The 21,233-nt window shown below is 39.1% G+C and overlaps 2 protein-coding genes across 5 annotated transcripts in view; both read left to right on the plus strand.

Moving 5' to 3' along the window:
* Positions 1–786: 786 nt before the first annotated feature.
* LOC147632119 (uncharacterized) lies at positions 787–3,775 on the plus strand. Of its 4 annotated transcripts, XM_086808749.1 has the most exons (3): positions 788–2,819; positions 3,079–3,148; positions 3,339–3,775. In XM_086808749.1, exon 1 carries the CDS (start codon positions 1,373–1,375, stop codon positions 2,762–2,764), a length of 1,392 nt encoding a protein of 463 aa, XP_086664875.1. In that variant the 5' UTR covers positions 788–1,372; the 3' UTR covers positions 2,765–2,819; positions 3,079–3,148; positions 3,339–3,775. The 4 variants fall into 4 exon arrangements, with proteins under 4 accessions (XP_086664872.1, XP_086664875.1, XP_086664873.1 ...); XM_086808746.1 differs by having other exon boundaries at positions 787–2,819; positions 3,033–3,775; XM_086808747.1 differs by having other exon boundaries at positions 3,079–3,775.
* Positions 3,776–17,923: 14,148 nt separating this feature from the next.
* Positions 17,924–21,233, plus strand: part of LOC147632120 (rac-like GTP-binding protein 5) — a 34,043-nt gene continuing 30,733 nt past the window's right edge. Inside the window, exons 1-5 of the mRNA XM_086808750.1 lie at positions 17,924–18,452; positions 18,634–18,721; positions 19,473–19,582; positions 19,686–19,749; positions 19,842–19,906. Coding sequence (XP_086664876.1) covers positions 18,354–18,452; positions 18,634–18,721; positions 19,473–19,582; positions 19,686–19,749; positions 19,842–19,906 — 426 coding nt within the window. The 5' untranslated portion in view covers positions 17,924–18,353. The remainder of the gene's footprint in view (positions 18,453–18,633; positions 18,722–19,472; positions 19,583–19,685; positions 19,750–19,841; positions 19,907–21,233) is intronic.

Consider the following 21,233-nt stretch of genomic DNA (forward strand, 5'->3'; position numbering starts at 1 on the left):
TTGGTTCAGGCAGTCTAGCAAACACATTCACAAACTTGAGAAACTCTAAAGGAATACACTTTGGGGCAAGAGCAATGAAAAAAATAGATGGAATATTTTTTGCCTCCCAAAGGATAAAGTAGAATTGGGGCTCCTCCACATCCAGACTTTTGCAGATAAATTGGCCACCAAGTGGCTATTCCATGTATGGAAGGATGCATGAACTAACCGCTCCAGTCAATTTGCATAGAATTTCACCTATAGAATGGCAAACATGAATGGGGTTTCCAAGTATCTCTCCTAAATCTTTGGATAGTTTGAGATTAAAAAACACAATCCCAACTCTGGAAAAGTATCTAGTAGGCTTGGCATTCACAGAAACATCTACTTATGTCAGTGCACACCATAAATCATTTCAGAGAAGCTAAGCAAGAATATATATATGTATGGTTTCGTGATATGTATCAATAATGATAATTCTAATGTTAAGTGGGCTATACATTCAAGAAATGATGGAACATTGAGGACTTGATTACATAAGTACTGTAACAATATGATGTAACACAAGTTCCAAAGTATTCATATTCACACATTGCATCTCAATTCAGGAACTATCCACCTAAGAGCGCGGGTGAGATGACACTTTAAGAATTCCTTGCTAGTAGAGGGTTCTAGCATGAGTGCTAACACCTTGACATGAGGAAGAGGTAGAGGATTTGAACTTTGAACCTTGGCATGAACCTTGGCATCTATCAAACCTTGGCAAGTTATGGCCTTTACACATACGAGGGCATGGAGGGCGGACCGGCCTTCAATAGTCGGCCGGACACAGTTTGAAACCCCACGGTCACCGCAGAAGCTTCTGCGTCGCGACTTTGACTTTGACAAACGTATCTGCTGGCTGTGTCGCCCTCCTTGGCTTGCGAAACATGCCACTCCATTAGAGAAGCTTTCATCTACCTCACTGCATTTTCTTCCTCAAAATGAAACAAAATCAACGCAACGTATGCCCTTTTCCTGCAAAATCTATGCGAAGCTCATTTCCTTCATCTCCATAGCCTCATCATCAAGCTTATCTAAACGCATAAGTTCTCTGTTTAATCATCTCATTAATCTCCCTTTTTGTCTCAAATCCTGTTTCATTAACTCATTAGTCGCCTTGATTTGCTGGATAGCCATCCAAATAGATCAAACATTAACAGCCCAATTGGGTAGAAATCCCCTTTTTTTGATCAGGTTGTAAATCGCCAAGTTTGGTCTCCAATCGTTTGGATCTTTTGATCATCCAAGCCAATTTGGCAACAAATCGCGGTGGATTAGCGACTAACGTGAAGATTACTTGGCCTTTAATTACTCAGAGATTGCAACAGAACTGGCTGCATTGAGAGAAGTCATGTCTGCCCTGAGGGGGCAGTACAGGAGGTCTAAAAAGGCCAGTTCAAACCCTTATGCTGGCCGAGGGCTGGACAAATTTGCCCTTGTATCTGCAGAGCTTGAAGCAAAGAGAGAGAGATTGGCTGCCCAATTGGGCACTCCATTGTCAGTGGTGCGATTTGCCATTGGGTCTCACAGAAATTGGATCCCAATCATCATCTCCTCATCGTCACAGACAGAAATCCAAGCCCTCAGGAGAGCAGCAGAAGCTTTGATTAGTGAAGATAAGCCTGCTGGAATTAGTGGAGATAAGCCTGCTTTGGGTGGTCTGATTACTGAAGGTAAGACGCATTTGGGTGGTTTGAAGGGTGAAACTGTAGGAACTAATCCAGAAGGAGCTGCAAATGAAGGAAAAACTAAGGTTTACCAGAAAGGGAAATCGGGGTACTTGATGGCAGCCACAGCAGGGGCTATATGGGTGGCAAAAGCTGTTGCTTTGGCTATAAAAATGGCAGCAATCGTAGCCAGCAATGTTGTTATGTTGCGATGGCATGCCAAGGCAATGGTGAAGAGCATACCTTCTGCAGAGAGGGCAAATTTGCCCAAAGAGGAAAGTGTCACCATAGCTCACCCATCTGCAGCTCCTACTACACCGTCCTCTTCTTTCGCTTTTTCCCAATCGGGTATGGCCTCTTCTTCATCTTCATTGCTAGCTGGTCTCTTGCCTTCCGCTTCACGTCCTGCCCCAGTGATAGTCAAAAGCAAAAATGCTCTCTCTGATCAAGTTCCCAGAGAGGGCTTCAAAGACATGCAGCCTGATAGATGGAAGGTTAAAGAGTCTTCCAAGATTTTCTCTGCCCCCAGCACACCTAGAGACTCCAGGCAGCCAACAAAACCCTTCGCCAATGCAGCTGCGCTCCCGAACATGCTCGGTTTCCACAACCAAGCTGTTCACATGGATACCAAAGAGGATGGGTTGGTTCAGAAGGCCGATTCACATAAGGTGTTGAGAGGCTCCACTTCTATGGTAAGGGACATGGCCTCTGAGAAGGTGAAAAAGGAGAGATTAGGCCAAGCTCTTGAAGCTGCAGGGCTAGTGTTAGGTTTGAGTGGTCTTGTGATGGGTTACGTTCCCGCGATTCTCGGTGTTGTATGCTGGTGGTATGCGTTGCCTAGCTTGAGAAAAGCAGTGGGATACAAGCCTTCTGTCAGAAGCCATCACCATCACCATCACCATCACCATCACCATAGCCATGCTAATAACACCACCACCACCCTTAACATCAAAACCAAGAGCAACAAGGCCATCACAGTTGTTGGTAGCGGCAAGTATGACTTGCAGTCCAATGAGTACAAGAAGAAAATCATCATGGAGGGTCTGCTTGACCGAGGGCACCATTCTAAGGCATGACTTGTTGCTGTTACACACCTCTCATCAGAGCTTCCAACTGCCATGGAAACTTATGGTATATGCTTTATACTGTGGATGCATGGCTGCATTGGGTTCTTATGATCCATGTCCAAAATCTCATGTCTCACATTCGGGTCCTTGATCTTCTTAACTGTACATATGGTTGCAAAGAGGTGTAACGATTCTCATCAATGGCACATGCATGGCATTAATGATAATTTCACTGGTCTTAGCATCCATAGTAATGCCATTTTGATGATCATTGCAGTGAGGACTAATGACATGGTGATGACCTATGTATGTGATGATTGCAGAGAGGTCTTGTGATCCACATCGACAATACCATTGATGATGGAACGTTCCACAGAGGTCCCATGGTCCATGGTAATGACAAATGTATACCATTTTGATGATGATTGCAGAGAGGTCTTCTGATACCCACACAGGCTGACACTTGTATGCCATTGATGGTGATGTCATAGAGGTCTTATGATACATAGTGATGACATATGTATGCTGTGTTAATGATAACTACAGAGAGGTAACATTGGTATTCCAACAATGATGACTGCAGAGAGACACGATGATCTACGATGGCGACAAATGTATGTCATTGATGATGATTGCAGAGCTTCAAGTGGGCTGTGGGATCTCTCAAATGGCTACCTCACTAATGGACATGTATGTATGGTGTATGCCATGAGGTGATGACTTGGAAAGGGGTCTTGTGATCCCACAGAATGCCTCTTAGTCTCTACACCAATAAGGTTAGCTGTAAAACCTTCCAAAAGCTTGCTGTATTCCATGCTTCTCTGGTTGCTTGTCACTCTACTTCCAAATACCAGTTTGTGAGCCAGTTTTGCCACCATGTGCTTCCTGTCCTCCTCTCTTTGCAAAAAGTTCCAAGGCTTTGCTGCTGCAGAGCATAGGGCATTTTCGAAGAAAAACAGCACTGTACAAGTACATGGTTTCACACATGTTCATTTAATAAACTTCCCCTCCAAATTGAATATAATTGAGTGTGTGTATTTTTCTCCTGAAACCCAAATGTTAATAAGAGCCTTTACACCAGGGCTCGGAAAAAAAAAACGGCATTCAAATGTATTTGTACCAGCCAGAATTAAGAAAAATCGGCTGAGATTTTAAGTAGCCCTTATTTTAAGGAATGATTTTTTATATATTTTAGTTATAAAACCGGCATATGATAGACATTTTGAAACAAAAACCTGCATATGATAGACATTTTGAAACAAAAACCGGCTTATTCTGATTGGTTGAAAAATATGTTTTTTTCGAGCACTTCAAGTTTACACATCTCCTCCCATGCTTTGCTTTTTCATACTAGGAGCTGTGTAAAGGGCCTAAATACCTTCTAGTGGACAATCCTTACAAGCAATTATACTCTTGAATATAATTGTGAGATCAAGGTTGCTCATGCTCGTTTTAGGGCATTTTGGTCGTTAAATGCAGCCACTTACTTTGATTGGCCATTAAATACATCCCAATCATCAAAAAATAAAGTAAAATATCACTAAAACCATCATATCGAAGGGTGACCCAAACCATTAAAAATCATCCTCATGTGAGATATACTATGTATGTAGTCCTATTGATAGTGGATAGTCTTATTGTTGATAGTGGGTTGCTACAATGTTCAGGAAACTATACTATGTATGTTGTCTTATTGATACTGGGGGTAGCTATAGTGTTTGAGAAACTATTTTTTCAAAACATACACTTTTCCTGTTTGAGATATATTATGTATGTTGTCTTATTGATACTGGATCAAAGGCATTCTTTATGGACTATTCCTCTTATAGTAGTAAGCTAACAAGCTCCTAATAATTAAGAGGGGATGCATTGCCTCTCAAAGAAAGCCTGAGGGAAGTATTGAAACCCATATAAGATTCGGGCAATGAGTTAAGGGTTATGTTAATCATATCCTTTTCAGGATGGACTTCGTCAAAATTGAGAAGTTGCTCTCGTAAGTCGTGTAATTTTCTTGAATGTTCGTTCATGGACCCCTTTTCTTGTATATTTTCATTATCAACTGAGGTAGACAATCCTTGTATCATTTTTAGTCTGATAAATAATTTCTAGAGTGCTATAAACAAGCATGGATGTTTTATAAAAGTGGATATGTGGAACAACAGACCTTTTAATTGACAAGGCAATCAATGCCAAAGCTTAAACTGAAGTCACTTGGTACTAATGAGCAATTTATAACTTGTTGAAAATTAGTAATAGAACCAAATGATCCTTGAAAGTGGAATTGATCGATCACAAAAGGTGGAATTGCTTAGCAAAAAGTAGAATCGAAAAATTTAAGAAAGTAGAATCGATCAATTCAAAAAGTTGAATCGGATGATCCTTAAAAGTTGAATCGGTTGAACTAAAAAGTAGAATCAGATGATCCCAAAAAGTAGAATCGCCAAGGATAAATCACCAAGGTAGGATCATTGAAGTAGAATTCTTGGAGGAAGATCATTGAATGATTTGACTTTTGGAATCAAATGAGACAAAGTGGAATCAATGAAGAGTGAAATTGCCAAAAAATGGAATCAACGAAGAGTGGAATTGCCAAAAAAAATAGAATCAGTCCAAAAAGTTGAATCGATAAAAAGTGAAATCGGTGGGTTGAACCAAGAATCATGGGTGATTCCAAAATAGGAATCAAAAAGTGAAATCAATCGATTTAACCAGTTAGATAGGCTGATTGTAAACCTGAAAACGATCACATATAAAAATGATCACAGAAAGGAGCAATTCCATTTGCCATTTGTCGTTTACTAGGGTGAACCAATGGAAAAGTAGGATTGCTTAGACTACGTAGTTGAACAATTCGACTAGCAAAGGCAATTCAATTAGAGGAAATCAAGTCGTTTACTAAGACAACTGAATTGTATGAAGAATTGGCTATTGCAAAAGGCAACTATAGTCGAATTGCTTATTAAAGCCTATAGGAGGTTTTGAATCACTTCCTTCATGGGTTGAAAGCACTTAGCCACTAGCAACATGTTTCAATGGAAACTTGAAGAGCTCTACAACCACCTGATGAAAGTTAACAACCTAGGCTATGGAAAGCTTGGACGAAGCTATGGAATCTTGAACACAATGAAGATAAAAACTAAAAACTAAGCTATAGAAAAGCTTTACTCTAATACCACTATTAGTTGAAATAGAATGGAAACCTGGACTCACACACACACAATGCTCAAAGACATGAACACAAGGGTGTAGAGTATAAGAGAGATTGGCAAGGTCAAAGGAGAGAGATGAAGCTCTCTATAAGTACAAAGAAAGAGATTGGCAAGCTAAAAGGAGAGAGATGAAGCTCTCTATAAGTACAAAGAAAGAGATTGGCAAGCTAAAAGGAGAGAGATGAAGCTCTCTATAAGTACAAAGAGAAAGTACAAATGAGCAAGCTACTCTAAACGGTGAATGAGGTTGCTTATATACTAGCTAACCCTAAGGTTCCTTTTCACACTTGGATGGCCATGGGAAAAAAACCAGTGGCCAGATACCCTTGATTTAATGAGGGCTAATCACTCTTCTTTATATATAGTTATTACCAAATACCATGTGGAAGCCAATCCTATGAAGAATTTTTGAAGCCTTCTAGCAAAAATTCAACCTCGAAGGCATTGTACCATTGTAAAAAAGTAACAAGGTCTTTTTGACTATCAAAGGTCACTTCCCAAGGAGAAAAATAAGTTTCCTTATGCATCTTCCCAAGCTCGCCGTATCCATGCTCAATGCACCAAAAATGAGATGATTTTTCTATTAACAAGTTCTTTAAACCAAGTCCTTTCAACTTGGCTTGAGGCTATGGTAAGGATAGTTAAAGACAACTAGAGTCTAAATATAAGTAGACTTTTAATAAAAACATCATCTCAATTCCTTCACTTGAAATTGTTTCATAGAAACAATTCCCTACTCCCTTATTATCCTTGATGTTTGGATGATGATCTTGTGTAATCAAATATGTCTCTGCTTGGCTTGGCCACACCGTCCATAAAAAGTTGAAAAAAACCACTATGTAAACACCAAAACTACCAAGCTAGAAGTACCAATGGTTGTTACAACATGATTCATACATGTTGGTTGGTGGTGCAACCATTGCAACAAGGTAAGTATCTTTCATTCCAACATAGTTTGTAGTAGTGGGAAGTCAACCAAGAATGTTGTTGGCACCTCCTACAACATTGCATGCCCCTTATCCTTATTACCTGCTTCCTACACCTCCTTTACTTATACCTTTAGGATCCCTCCATTCAAATGAGAGATACAGCACCTTAGATGATCTTATTTACCCCCTAGCACATGAGTACTCACCTTATTATGTATAGGATTGACAAACTTTAATGATTTACTCTTTGTAAGAATGGGATAAACAGCGAGTCATGAAAAATGACAAAAAAATCATGCAAACGAAAACTTCATTTTTGGAAGAAAAAAAAACCCAAAATGTACCTTTTTCCAAATTTATGGAGACAAAAGACACACTTTCATGTTGAACATTTTTAAAAAAATACTACTTTTATATAATTAAAAAATGCATAAAACATTACTTACATTTTACTCTAGAACCCAAAAACGTCCGATATTATCAATTGAAAAAAGAGTTCTCTTCTTCCAATCAACTACTAGGAGAGTCATTGGACCTTTTACTTTAAAATATAACTTGTTTTCTGGTGCAAGTGTCCAGATTTTTTAACTCAAATCCATACACAAAAATTTCTATATCATGCAAATTAAGCATGTCCACACATCGCAAACGAATTCCACTTTTCTTTCCTTTTTTGCTTTGTCTAAGCATCTCTAGATCATACTTTCCCTTGAGCACATATAAGTTTTGTACGAATACACGTTTCTAGAGTGTGTTGTACGTAGTAGGCTATCCACTGATGGGTGTTTACTTTTAGAGCCAATATAATTTGATGAAACTCTCTTACATGGGGCTAGTGCATTGTCTAAAAAATAACTTTTCTTTGTATACAAAGTTGATACAATGGTTGAATTTAAGCATATTTTGATATTAAGATACGTAGGTATATGAAGTCCATGGCCATAGAGGAGGTTTATTGAAAGCAAAGATGTCTCTAGATTTAGATAGAAATCTAACGATCCAAACGGTCAAATTTTAGATGGTAGTGAGAACTACACTTTATCAATTTACTTTATTTTGATCTAACAATTCGATTTAGAGTTATAGCCTTTGCAAAAACATAATTTTTAGTTTATAACATTTAGATTTTGAGCCATGAAAATTATAACAATTGTTGTTTTGAAAATTTGATAGAAATTTGGATTCGATAATACACTTTGTTGAACAAAGTGGATTTTGGAGTCCAAAATTCCATGTCAAACTGACATTTCTATCATGACAGTGAAATTTTCGTCAAAAAAAAAATTGGTCCATAATGAAAGAAAATTTCACTTTTATTGGACAAAAATTTTAGTCTGTTTCAATGGACAAAACTTTCTGTCTGACGAAAAAAGCTTTCCATCCCGACGAAAAAATTCCATTGATCAGAATTTGGATTCCAAAATCCACTTGGATTCTGGGATTGAAATTTCCGTCTCAACAGATTGAAATTTCCATTGATGGATTTCAATTTCTATTGATGAAAATTTTTGTTGACGGATTGAAATTTCCGAAGTAAATTACGTAAATTTTCATCGATGAAAATTTCAATCCATCGACAAAATTTTTAGTCAATGGAAATTTTTTCTATCAATCCAATCCAAATTTTCATCGCGTCAAAAAAAATTTCTAAGTCCATCGACGGAGATTTTTATCCATTATTGCCAAACTTAAATTTTCATTCAACAAAAGTGAAATCTATTCACGGAATTTTGGATTCCAAAATCCACTTTGTCAACAAAGTGGATTCTAGAATCCGAATTTCCATCAATTTTTCAAAATGACAACTGCTGCCTTTTTCATGTCTCAAAATCCAACCATTATAAACTAAAAACTATGTTTTTGCAAACTCTATAACTCTAAATTGAACCGTTAGATCAAAATAAAGTAAACTGATAAATTGTAGTACTTACTATCATCTAAAATTTGACCTTTTGGATCCTTGGTTTTCTATCTAAATCCAAAGAAATCTTTTCTTTTGATAAGCCTCTTCTATGGCCATGAACTACATATACCTACTTATCTTAACATCAAATATATGCTCTAATTCAATTTGGGGTAAAGTTAGTTAAATTCTTGTAGAAGAAAAGGTACATTTTTGTAATTCTAAGTAAAGAATGTATTATACATTACATAGACATGAGTGAATTATTAGTAGTTTTAAAGAATATTAGATCTTATCATTGACCTTGTTTTTTTCATTTTGTTATTTGACATGAAAAGTGAAAAAAAATTCACCTTTAAATTAGCAATATGTACATTTTTTAAAAGAAGTTTGAAACTATGTGTATTTTGCAAAAGTTATAAAAATAGTTCTCTTTAATGTCTCCAAAAGATTGTAAAATTAATCAATATTTAGGACTAGTGAAAAATCAAGATAGCCTGCAAATGACAACTCATGACTCGTTGTCGTTTTTCATGACTCATTGTTGATATTGTTTTGTGAGAACATGGTCTTTTTGTGTTGTTTTTTATGATGTGAATGTCCTTTTTGCATTTGTTCAAAATTACATCTCCCAACTTTTTTTGAGAGGAATAATGAATGAAATAGAGATAAATGTTGAGAGAGAGAGAGAGAGAGAGAGAGAGAGAGAGAGAGAGAGAGAGAGAATATTGTATGCATGTATAGGGTGGTGGACACACTTCAAAAATTGGATCTTTATAAAAATGGGATTTTGAGAGGACATGGAAATTTGTAACTCTATTTACCTTATTATTTTTTAATGTGAATAGCCTTTCAAGCAGAAGAGAGAGAGAGAGAGAGAGAGAGAGAGAGAGAGAGAGGGTACATACATGCATGTTGGTGTATGTATGTATGTATTTCTCGCCTTTTTAGAAAGCCATCTACTTGGCCAAAAACCATTCCTTAAGTATAGAAATGCACTTGTGATCATACATTGTTATACTATGTCCAATGCTAGAAAAAGGGATCTTTTTATAAAATAAGGTTTGGTAACCCCTTATGGCCAAAATTACCATATGTATTGATCCTAGGTGAATAAAAATTTTGAAAAAATTTTATTCTTGACAAAAACCCAGGGTTGATGCCATAATATAACCAAAATTTCTACATTGGGCATACTTGTGGTGGCGATGCTCTAGACTTGCACTTTTGAAATGCCATAGTGGACAAAGAAGCTAGGGCGCAGGGGATGTAGCAAGAGGGAATGGCAAGAATGCAGAGAGCAAAGTGAGGGAAATGTTGAGTTTGGTAGGGTGCATGGTGTTGAAAATACAAGTGAATAGGGTGTGTGCGGGAACAAGCCCTTGGTTAGAGGCTATAAAAGAGGAGATGTAAATGTGAAAGAACCTATGAAAAGGTGAGAAGAATCTACTGGGAGAGAATAAAGGGTAGCATGAGAAGATTTAGGAAGTGTGGAGATATTCTGGCAAGTGTGGAGATATTCTGGGAGATATTCTGGGAAAAGTGAAGAGGTGGAGAGAATCAAGGAAAAGAGGTAGAGTGAATCATGGAGAAATCAATGGGATTTGATGTTTGATGTAAACTCTATAAATTGAGGCATAGCCCTAATGAGAATTTGCTGGTTTTTGAGTATCCATGCCTACATTAATTTATTTGCTAATGACCCACTAATTACGTCTTAATTATTTACTAATCACTTTGTTAATGATATTGATTCTAGTGTTTGATCCACCATAGCTCATCACAATGCTCAAATTTCAACATGGTATCAGAGCCATGCCTAGAATCCATCAGGTTTATGAGCCCATTATCTAATTAATTAAGATTAGTAGATAATTAGAAAATAATCAAAATTTTAGTTAGTTTTCAACTCATCTCTGTACCCCCAGCCAGTGGTGGAGGAGTCCATTCTCCTTGCACACTTCAAATTAGGCCAAGCCCTTTTAGGAGCTTAAACTACACTCAAGGGGCTACAAGCCACTCCAAGGAATTGAAGGGAAAACAGCGCGAATCGCTGACGGCGGCAGCACGTGTTTTCGGCGTGTTTTTTTCTGAGTAAAAGTGACATTGCAGCTTGCACAAATCAAATGTTTCTAATTCCTCCTAGCCCAAGATGTTTTCAAGCATGCTCTACAAGCTGGTGAAGACAGAATTCAGTTTCATCAAGTCTACAGTGAGATCCAAGTTCTTCATCAAATCTGCAGGTGACTTTGGTAAAACAGAGATTAAGCTTTCAATATTTGATCAAATCTTGTGTTTCTTGGCTTAATCCTCTACTAGACTCATTGCTATTGATGCCTTTGAAAGCATTTGAGCTCATTTGAAGTCTAAGGCACCAGATCTGGACTCCCCGCATACTCTGTTTTTTGCACACAAAATAATGGATTAATTTGCTAATCAATGATTAATCAATGCTAATCACTATGTTTTGGTGCAATTGAGGGTTTAAATTAACCATTAGGTATCTGATACAGATCTCTATAACTTCAGATTGCAATTCGGAGTTGGTTTGATACTCCAACCATTTCGTACAAATTGGTTTAATTGCAATTCGGAGTTAGTTTGATACTCCAACCATTTCGTACAAATTGGTTTAATGTAATTTCTGGTGATTTTATGCTGATAAATTCGTTGTAATCATCTATTAAACACCAGATTGAGTTGTAAAAGGGTAGACACTGCCCTTGAATCTTGAAATTGGATCAAGAGGTAAGACCCCCTTCACATCACCATGAGTTCAGCACAAGAAATAGCCAAATTTAATGGGGAGCAGTTTTATACATGGCAGACAAAAACCATGTATTTGCTCATGAGGAAAAATCTGTGGGGATTAGTTGAAGGGAGAGATGAATGCCCAGAGAGAGGGGAAAATGAGTGGAAGAGCATGAATGAAAAAGCATTGGGACTTATTGCACTCAGTTTAAATGATGAAATCATTCATCACATCATAGGGATACAATGGGCAAAAGATGCATGGGATGAACTCAATAAATTATTTGGCACACAAGCAAAAAATTCAAAGATAAATCTGTTAATGCAATCCTACAAATTGGACATGAAGGAAAGTGAACCTTTAATCACACACTTGAACAAATATAAAAGCATTAAGCAACAGCTGGCAGCTATTGGCAAAAAGGTAGAAGATGATGAGGCACTAGCAGTGCTTCTGAAGAGTGTGGACAAAGGTGATTATGAAAACATTGTAGTAACACTAAAGAATGTACCTGAATTGAAGCTACACAAGATAGAAGCAGCTCTACTAGAGCAAGAGAGCAGAGGCAAAGAGAAGAAATGGCTTGACTCAACAGCAGGAGAAGAAAAGGCATTCTTCACCCGTGGAGGATTCTCGAGGACGAGGAAGAGGCAGAGTAGGAGGAAGGACCTTCACTTGCCCCACAAATGTGGAAAGCCAGGACACATGGCGAGAGACTGCTACAGCAAACTCAGTGGAGAAGGAACGACATCGGCAAACTTCATGGAGGCTCCAAAGGAAGTGGAGTCGGATCATCTTTTCTGAGAGAGAGAGAGAGAGAGACCCCGCAACCCAATGTAACCTGCCCAACAAAGTAAAACCACCTCTGAGCCACCGATGATGTAGGCCATGTGGTAGATGTATGTGTGAGCACTTTAGTCAAGGTCGCGGGCACTTATAGTAGCCTTGGACACATAGAGAGAGAGAGTGTCAAGGACTATGGAGTTTAGGGACTTGAGGCACTGGTCGCGGGCTATCAAGTAAGAGGGAAACTTGGTATAGGGTCCAGGTGTGCTAGAGAGTATTCACTTGAGGGGAGGTGTTGAAAATACATGTGTGCGGGAACAAGCCCTTGGTTAGAGGCTGTAAAAGAGAAGATGTAAATGTGAAAGAACCTGTGAAAAGGTAAGAAGAATCTACTGGGAGAGAATAAAGGGTAGCATGAGAAGATTTAGGAAGTGTGGAGATATTCTGGGAAGTGTGGAGATATTCTGGGAGATAATCTGGGAAAAGTGAAGAGGTGGAGAGAATCAGGGAAAAGAGGTGGAGTGAATCATGGAGAAATCAGTGAGATTTGATGCTTGATGTAAACTCTTTTCAATAATTTCCTTTCAATTTAAACAAAAATTTACTCAAGTTTTCAACCACTAACAAAATTTTCCTCTTTACACACTAGCTCCTACTGGTATGAAGTGGTCCACCTTCCCATGCTTACGGTCAAAATCACAATATAGTATGGTAAAACTATATCTCTTCTCGGATAGAGTTAGGGATTGCTTGCCTCTTTTGGTATGATCTCAAACTCATCTTTCAACTATTTTACAATTTGCCAAGAAGATTGGGATCTTCTTTCTTCTCTTTGTTTCTCTGTCCACTCAATCTTTCACTTCTAGATCTACCCCAATATTATGTCATATGTATTAGGTTGGCGTAGGAAGTCCATGATCACAAATGTATGACGATAGTGAAATGTAAAAAGTCTAAATTTAACATTTTCCAAGAGCCCAATGGGTCTCGAAGATCTTCCATCAGCCATCTTAACGATTAGATTTGCTCTTTTTAGATCAGGTTTCCCCCAATTTTCCCAACAACGTTTGGTAATGATGTTGACACCTGCCCCACCATCCAGGATAGCCAATGCTTGGTATCCATCATGATGAATCGGGATGGTAGCATTCATGTCATCACTTTCATAGTAGCATCTCAGTTGGTTAACTGGTATCTTAAAGACTCGTGTTTCCTTGGTATGCTTCAAGGGTCACCTCGTGAATACTTGTGCTTGGCTTCTCGTAGGAGACGATGTTGCCACATAGCCACACTCCAAAGCTCCACTCCGTCCCACTGTTGCTACACTCCAAAAGAGGCTCAACCCTCCTCTCACTCAATCTTTTTCGCTCACATACACTCATACATACACAATGAGCATATAACAGCTCTAATTAGATTAGGCAAGCAAGACACAAGAGAGCAAGAGAGTAGAGAAAAAGAACACTCTATTAGTTGCATAATAGAACGAGTCATGAGAATCACACGCTTAGGTTTTGTAGGTGACCTCTAGGGTTCACACTCTTGGGCAACCAAAGTTAAAAGTTTGGTCCTCGCGGTTCATTTGGCCACTCTAGCTAGTGTAAACACCTATTCTAAAGCTATCATTCTCAACCTAGGATCCTGTGGTGTGCCTTTAATAGACAAGTGGTGAGCACACACTTAAAATGTACAACACATGGTTTTCCTGTGAATTCCAGCCATTTCGATGCTTGTGTCCCAAAAGAAGTGAAAATAATACGGTGGCTAGGGTCGATGCTCACCAATAAATCTTAGTTTGGTTAGATGCATGGCTTAGAAAGTTTGACATCTAGCCACATAGGCTACATGTAAGTGCAAGCTAATATTCTAATATGTAAGGCACTAAGGGTAGAGGGAAATCTTCTTCTGTAACACATTATTTGTAGGTTGTGGGTCCCAAACACCCAAATAATCTCATATGTGGTTGAAAGGTGCACTAAGACCTACAATTTGATTTGTAATATGGTATAACCAAGTTAGGTGATATGGTTGGTAGGGCCCAGTTGTTGGACCCAAGATAGGGTGGCCTACTCCAAATCATCGTATGCTACTTTCAAAAGCATTGCTCTAAAATCCCAAAGTGTTCTAGCTTTCCCACACTAGGGAGACTCACATTTGGAAGTCTAATCCTAGCACATGCATCCCATGCCAATGTTCTTTGTACATGTCCAATTTTTAAAGACACTTTATCTTTACTTTTCAAATTGAAGTCCTATTGATTGGCATTGTTTTTGAATGAATGTACCTCATAACTTATGGATAACTATATTGGAAGAGCTAAAATAAGGAGGATGTTATCACAAGGATTTTCCACTTTTGACAAGCACCATCATATTAACAAACACAAAACATTTTGCTAATATCAACTTAATTAGCGGACTATGAAAAGAAAATCATTCAAGTTGGCTTCCTTTTTCTAAACTAGTATTAATTTTGACTGCTTCGATAATTTTTAACCCATATAATCTCCAAGGGTAATGGGTTGTGTTGACCCATTGGAGGATGCTATCTATGTGTGGTGTGTTCACACTCTTCGTTCTTTAAACCTACATAAACAATTCTATTCATTTTATTTATGTATATATTCACAATCATGTGTGTATAAAACAATCTATGTTTCATAATCCACCTATAATTATAAGCCATTAGTCCTTAGGCTTCTCTTGTTGCACGTTGTCCATTTGAGGTTATATAATTTATTTAAGCTTTAGTGGGTAGGGTAGATATGTGAAGTTCCTTTGGTGCATTACACATTTCCTTTGTATTTTATCAAAGGGGAAGTTGTCTTCGCTCTGTGTAGATATTTTGAGAAAAGGTGACCAGTTATAGGTATATGTTGTATGCACCTTTGTCATTATGAGGGTTGCCCAGTTCAAAATTGGCTAGAGCTCAGTGTATTTTCAACCCCAAGTCAGGAAACTTTTTTGAGTGAACCTAACATGAATCCTTCTCACCATGGGTTGAAGAAGAACTGCGAATTTGAACAAGCATTTTCTTCATAATTTCATCAAATTACTACCATTTAAAAAAATTAGAGGTTGCATTTTTGAAAAGTTGAGCAAGCTCTAGGATAAGCAAACTCGACTTTTCTAGGACCCTTGCTCCAAGTTTAAGAAATGAGAGGTGCAAGTATGAAAGACCTGATTTTAATGTAATTTCAACTATTAAATTGAAAAATACCTTATTAAATAATGGTTGAAAAAGGTTAGAAGTTTTGGGATTTTGCTTAAAAAATTTCCCCAAGTTGTGTGGAAATTTTTTGTTTTCACACAAAGAGAGGTGGAGGAATTGAAATATGAATTGGTCAAGGCTTAAAAGTAAGGGATTTGAATTTCAAAAAGTTAAAATATTCCAACGGTTCAAGGGCCCACCATCATAGGTATTACCTCCAAAAGAAGCTCGACCCTCCTCTCACTCAATCTCTCTCGCTCACATACACTCACATATACACAATGAGCATATAACAGCTCTAATTAGATTAGGCAAGCAAGACACAAGAGAGTAGAGAAAAAGAACACTCTATTAGTTGGCATAAGAGAACAAGTCATGAGAATCACACTCTTAGGTTTTGTAGGTGACCTCTAGGGTTCACACTCTTAGGCAACCAAAGTTAAAAGTTTGGTCCTCGCGGCTCATTTGGCCACTCTAGCTAGTGTAAACACCTTTTCTAAAGCTATCATTCTCAACCTAGGATCCTATGGTGTGCCTTTAATAGACAAGTGGCGAGCACACACTTAAAATGTACAGTACATGGTTTTCCCATGAATTCCGGCCATTTCAACGCTTGTGTCCCAAAAGAAGTGAAAATAATACAGTGGTTGGCGTCGATGCTCACCAACAAATCTTAGTTTGGTTAGATAGACGGCTTAGAAAGTTTGACATCTAGCCACATAGGCTACATGTAAGTGCGAGCTGATATTCTAATATGTAATGCACTAAGGGTAGAGGGAAATCTTCTTCTGTAACACATTATTTGTAGGTTGTGGGTCCCAAACACCCAAATAATCTCATATGTGGTTGAAAGGTGCACTAAGACCTACAATTTGATTTGTAATATGGTATAACCAAGTTAGGTGATATGGTTGGTAGGGCCCAGTGGACCCAAGGTTCCCACACTAGGGAGACTCATTCTTCATGGACTACGAAGCATTTGGAAGGCTAATCCTAGCACATGCATCCCATGCCAATGTTCTTTGTACATATCCAATTTTAAAAGACACTTTATCTTTACTTTTCAAGCTGAAGTCCTATTGATTGGCATTGTTTTTGAATGAATGTACCTCATAACTTATGGATAACTATATTGGAAGAGCTAAAATAAGAAGGATGTTATCACAAGGATTTTCTACTTTTGAAAAGCACCATCATATTAATAAACACAAAACATTTTGCTAATATCAACTTAATTAGCGGACTATGAAAAGAAAATCATTCAAGTTGGCTTCCTTTTTCTAACTAGTATTAATTTTGACTGCTTCGACAATTTTTAACCCATATAATCTCCAAGGGTAATGGGTTGTGTTGACCCATTGGAGGATGCTATCTGTGTGTGGTGTGTTCACACTCCTCATTGATTAAACCTACATAAACAATTCTCTTCATTTTATTTATGTATATATTCACAATCATGTGTGTATAAATACAATCACCATGATTATAACAATCTATGTTTCATAATCTACCTATAATTACAAGCCATTAGTCCTTAGGCTTCTCTTGTTGCACGTTGTCCATTTGAGGTTATATAATTTATTTAAGCTTTAGTGGGTAGGGTAGATATGTGAAGTTCCTTTGGTGCATTATTTTTTCAAAGGGGAATTTGCCTTTGCTCTGTGTAGATGTTTTGAGAAAAGGTGACCATCAAGTTATAGGTATATGTGGAATGCACCTTTGTCATTATGAGGGTTGCCCAGTTCAAAATTGGCTAGAGCTTAGTGTATTTTCAACTCCAAGTCAGGAAACTTTTTTGAGTGAACCTAACATGAATCCTTCTCACCATGGAAGAACCGCAAATTTGAACAAGCATTTTCTTCATAATTTCATCAAATTACTACCATTTTAAAAAAATTAGAGGTTGCATTTTTGAAAAGTTGAGCAAGCTCCGGGATAAGCAAACTCGTCTTTCCTAGGACCCTTGCTCCAAGTTTAAGACCCGATTTTAATGTAATTTCAACACTTAAATTGAAAAATATCTTATTAAATAATGGTTGAAAAAAGGTTAGAAGTTTTGGGATTTTGCTTAAAAAAATTCCCCAAGTTGTGTGGAAATTTTTTGTTTTCACACAAAGAGAGGTGAAATATGAATTGGTCAAGGCTTAAAAGTAAGGGATTTGAATTTCAAAAAGTTAAAATATTCCAACGGTTCAAGGGCCCACCATCATAGGTATTACCCTTCTTGTTTCCATCTCTCCCCAAAAAAGCAAAAGGCCCAAAGCAAAAAGCAACCTGGGGCCTTGGGCATTCAAGTCTCCTGTCTCCATCGCGTCCGTGATCCTTGTTGGGTTTTTTACACCTGCCCTTCTTACACCCCCCTATGTTCTTATTATTTCCCTCGCACAGTCTCTGCCTGCCAGTAATCACCTGCTGCAGCTTTCTCGTCTGAAAAAACACGTCTAGGGTTTCTCTGCTCTGCCCATCTCCAAGCAACAGTCCATGATGCTCGTCTCCATAGCTTTCTTCTTCAGCTCATAGAGTTTTGCCTTTTTATTCTTAGCTTCACGGTTGGCCGGATTTCCAAATTTGTTGCAAAACTCTGTAATCTTTGCCTTGGAATGCAGCTCTCTTTCAATCCTTGTGCAGGACCCCAGTCGATTGAGATTGAGGACCTGAAACCCACTTAGGTCAAGGTTAAGTTTGTAGCCCAAGACCCATTTTGTATTCCTTCCCCCCCCCCCCCCCCCCCCGGGCCCTCCCCTCCGGCCCCCACCCCACCTTCACACCCTTCAACGCCTTCTCCCCCTTTTTCCTCTCAAGAGAACCAATGAGCACTGCAAGGTTCATCAAATGTGTGACTGTTGGAGATGGAGCTGTAGGCAAAACATGCATGCTCATCTCTTACACAAGTAATACCTTCCCCACGGTAAGTCAAGAAACAGAAGGTTACATTTTGATGCTGTTCCTGCTTAGTAACCATTGAAGATTGATGATGACATTTTACACACACTTTTTTTTTCTAGTAATGAACACACATTTTACACACACACACACACACACACACACACACACACACAACACAAAATCATTACTTTTGGGATGTGCAGGACTATGTTCCTACGGTCTTTGATAATTTCAGTGCAAATGTGGTTGTTGATGGGAGCACAATAAATCTAGGACTTTGGGATACTGCAGGTGCTTACTTAGCCTACTCAATTCACTTCTTAATTTGTTGCACTTCTCGAGAATACTTGAAACTCCTCTGTACAATGTTGAGGATCGAGCCCTGCAGCCGCCTTCGTGTGGCTAGGTACATGCCAACACTAGGAGTATCCATGCAATATCCTTTTCTTCTCTGTGAATAACACATTGAAGGGGTACCCATATGTCAGCGATGGAGCCTCCTGCTTGGTGGTTGGCTACACCAGTCAGCATTGGTTTGTGCGTGCTAACACATCAAAGGGGTTTCCATCTGGGGTATGATATTGAGTATCGAGCTCGTGTAGCTTCCTTGATGACCCTGGTACCCCTATCCATGTTGGCATGTGTCTGCCAGCACAGTTAAGGAATATCCCTGCATCAGCATTTTCTTCCTTGCCAACACAATGGAAGGGTATCCACGTCAGGTACAATGTACTTGTGGTGGCTGGGTACCCCTATCCACTCTAGCCTCTGGGCATGTGCACATTTAAGGGGTGCCTATGCATGATCATTTTGTTCTATGACAACACATTGAAGGGGTACCCATGTTGGTGATGTTGGGGATTGATCCAGTGCTGCTGCTTCTGTTGTGGCTGGGTACCCCTATCCACTTTGGCATGTGTCTGCCAACATATTTAAGGGGTAACCATGGATATTATCTTTTTCCTTTCTGCAAAATGATAATAGCACATGCTCAGTCTCATGTTTTAAGTATTTTTTTCAATGCTTTTTACCAATGTGATAGGTCAAGAAGACTACAATAGGTTGAGGCCTTTAAGTTACAGAGGAGCAGATGTCTTCCTTTTAGCATTCTCATTGATTAGCAAAGCAAGTTTTGAAAATGTCTCAAAGAAGGTATGGATGTTCTAATGGTATGTCAAGTATCTTTGGATTGATGAGGCACAATATTGTCTTGGGCAGTTCATGTGAATGCTTATCATCCCTCTTTATCCTGCAGTGGATTCCGGAACTGAGACATTATGCTCCAAATGTCCCCATAATTTTGGTTGGTACAAAATTGGGTAGGCTCCTGAGGTCTGAGTGCATGTATGAAGATTTCTTGTATTCTTGAACCATGAGGCTTAGGTGTTTTTTTGGGACTACATGTGTGCAGATCTGCGCGATGACAAACAATTCTTTGCTGACCACCCTGGGGCTCTTTCGATCTCTGCAGCTCAAGTGAGTCTATCCCTTCGACATTCTCATGTAGCAGTTCCATTAGTTAGGATAGACGAATCATTAATTTCAGATAAATCCTTGTCACAATTATGGTATGTGGGTATAATTAAGAGTATATATGTGGCATGTCATGAAATTAAATTTTGGAATGTGAAACTGCTATGTTGGCTATTCTTTTGCTGGCATGACTTGATGGTATATGACGGTATTATGTGAATTTCTGTTACATGCACTACAGCCTCTTACATATATGCTGTGGATATAACAGGCTAGGGCATGATACAACCATGTGGCGCAGCTAAACATGCTGTTACATTCTATAGATGCCTGTCTATAGATGCATGTAGACAGGCTAGATACAACTGTATGGCGTAGTTAGAGCAATGTGTGACATGTTGTCACATTCTTCACGGCCTCCTATAGAGATGCGTGTGGACATACTAGGCTAGGGCTGTATAGACACATAAAAAGGCTGGAGAGCCAGGCCATTGGCAATAAGTGATTTTGTTCTGTCTTTTTTATCAACCCTATGCACTAGTATCATGCTTCTATGGCAGATAACTTACCGGCATATCATTAAGAAGGGAATTTGTGTGCATCACGCTCTTGAGCCTCCCCCTCCTTCCTCCTTTGTGCAGATTTGCTCGGCCTGGCCCTGGCCCCTTCGGCTTTTCGTGCTGCCTCCCCTTCGCCCGCCTTTTCGCGCCTCCCTCCTGTTGCCCTTGTTTCGCCGATTGCCCTGTCTTGCAGCGCTGACCACTGCTGTCCCTCTCCTGTCTCCCATGCCCCTTCGATGCCAGCACCTTTTGCTCTTCCGTCACCTTGTTGCTGCCCCCCCCCCCGCCCCCCCCCCCCTTCTCGCCAGCTGCCATTGCCTTTTCCCACCTTCTTTGCCCTCCTTTGGATTGCCTTACCTCCTCTCCTTCATTCCCCTTGTCGTTTTGAGCCCCCTCTGCCAAGTCTTCCGTCCGTCCTTGTCTTCTCAGCACAAGTATCTGCCTGGTTTGGTTTTCCTTTTGGCAGCACGAGTCGGCTTTTGTGGTCCTTACCACTTTAGGAGGACTCCATGGTAGCCGCTCCATCGTCCCTGAGTGAGGCCGCCATCCCTTGCTCATCTTTTTCCTAAGAGGACCTCCTGCTCCTCGCATCGATAGTCGCCTCCCTAGAGGAGTCCACCTTGGTTTGCAAGATTGTCATGATTGTGACGCTCGAGCTCCTCAACATCAACCTACATACCATGTATTCACTAGTAGTTATTAGTGACTAGTCACTTTAAGCTTTTTTAGAGTATGGGATGGAACACATGGTACCAATACGGTACATATTG

The sequence above is a fragment of the Cibotium barometz genome, chromosome 14, assembly GCF_041138505.1.
Source record: "Cibotium barometz isolate CiBa-2024 chromosome 14, ASM4113850v1, whole genome shotgun sequence".
NCBI lineage: Eukaryota > Viridiplantae > Streptophyta > Polypodiopsida > Cyatheales > Cibotiaceae > Cibotium > Cibotium barometz.

What these genes read in the sequence shown, in the direction of transcription:
- LOC147632119 (XM_086808746.1), top strand. Translation starts at nt 1,373, where the DNA reads ATGTCTGCCCTGAGGGGGCAGTACAGGAGGTCTAAAAAGGCCAGTTCA.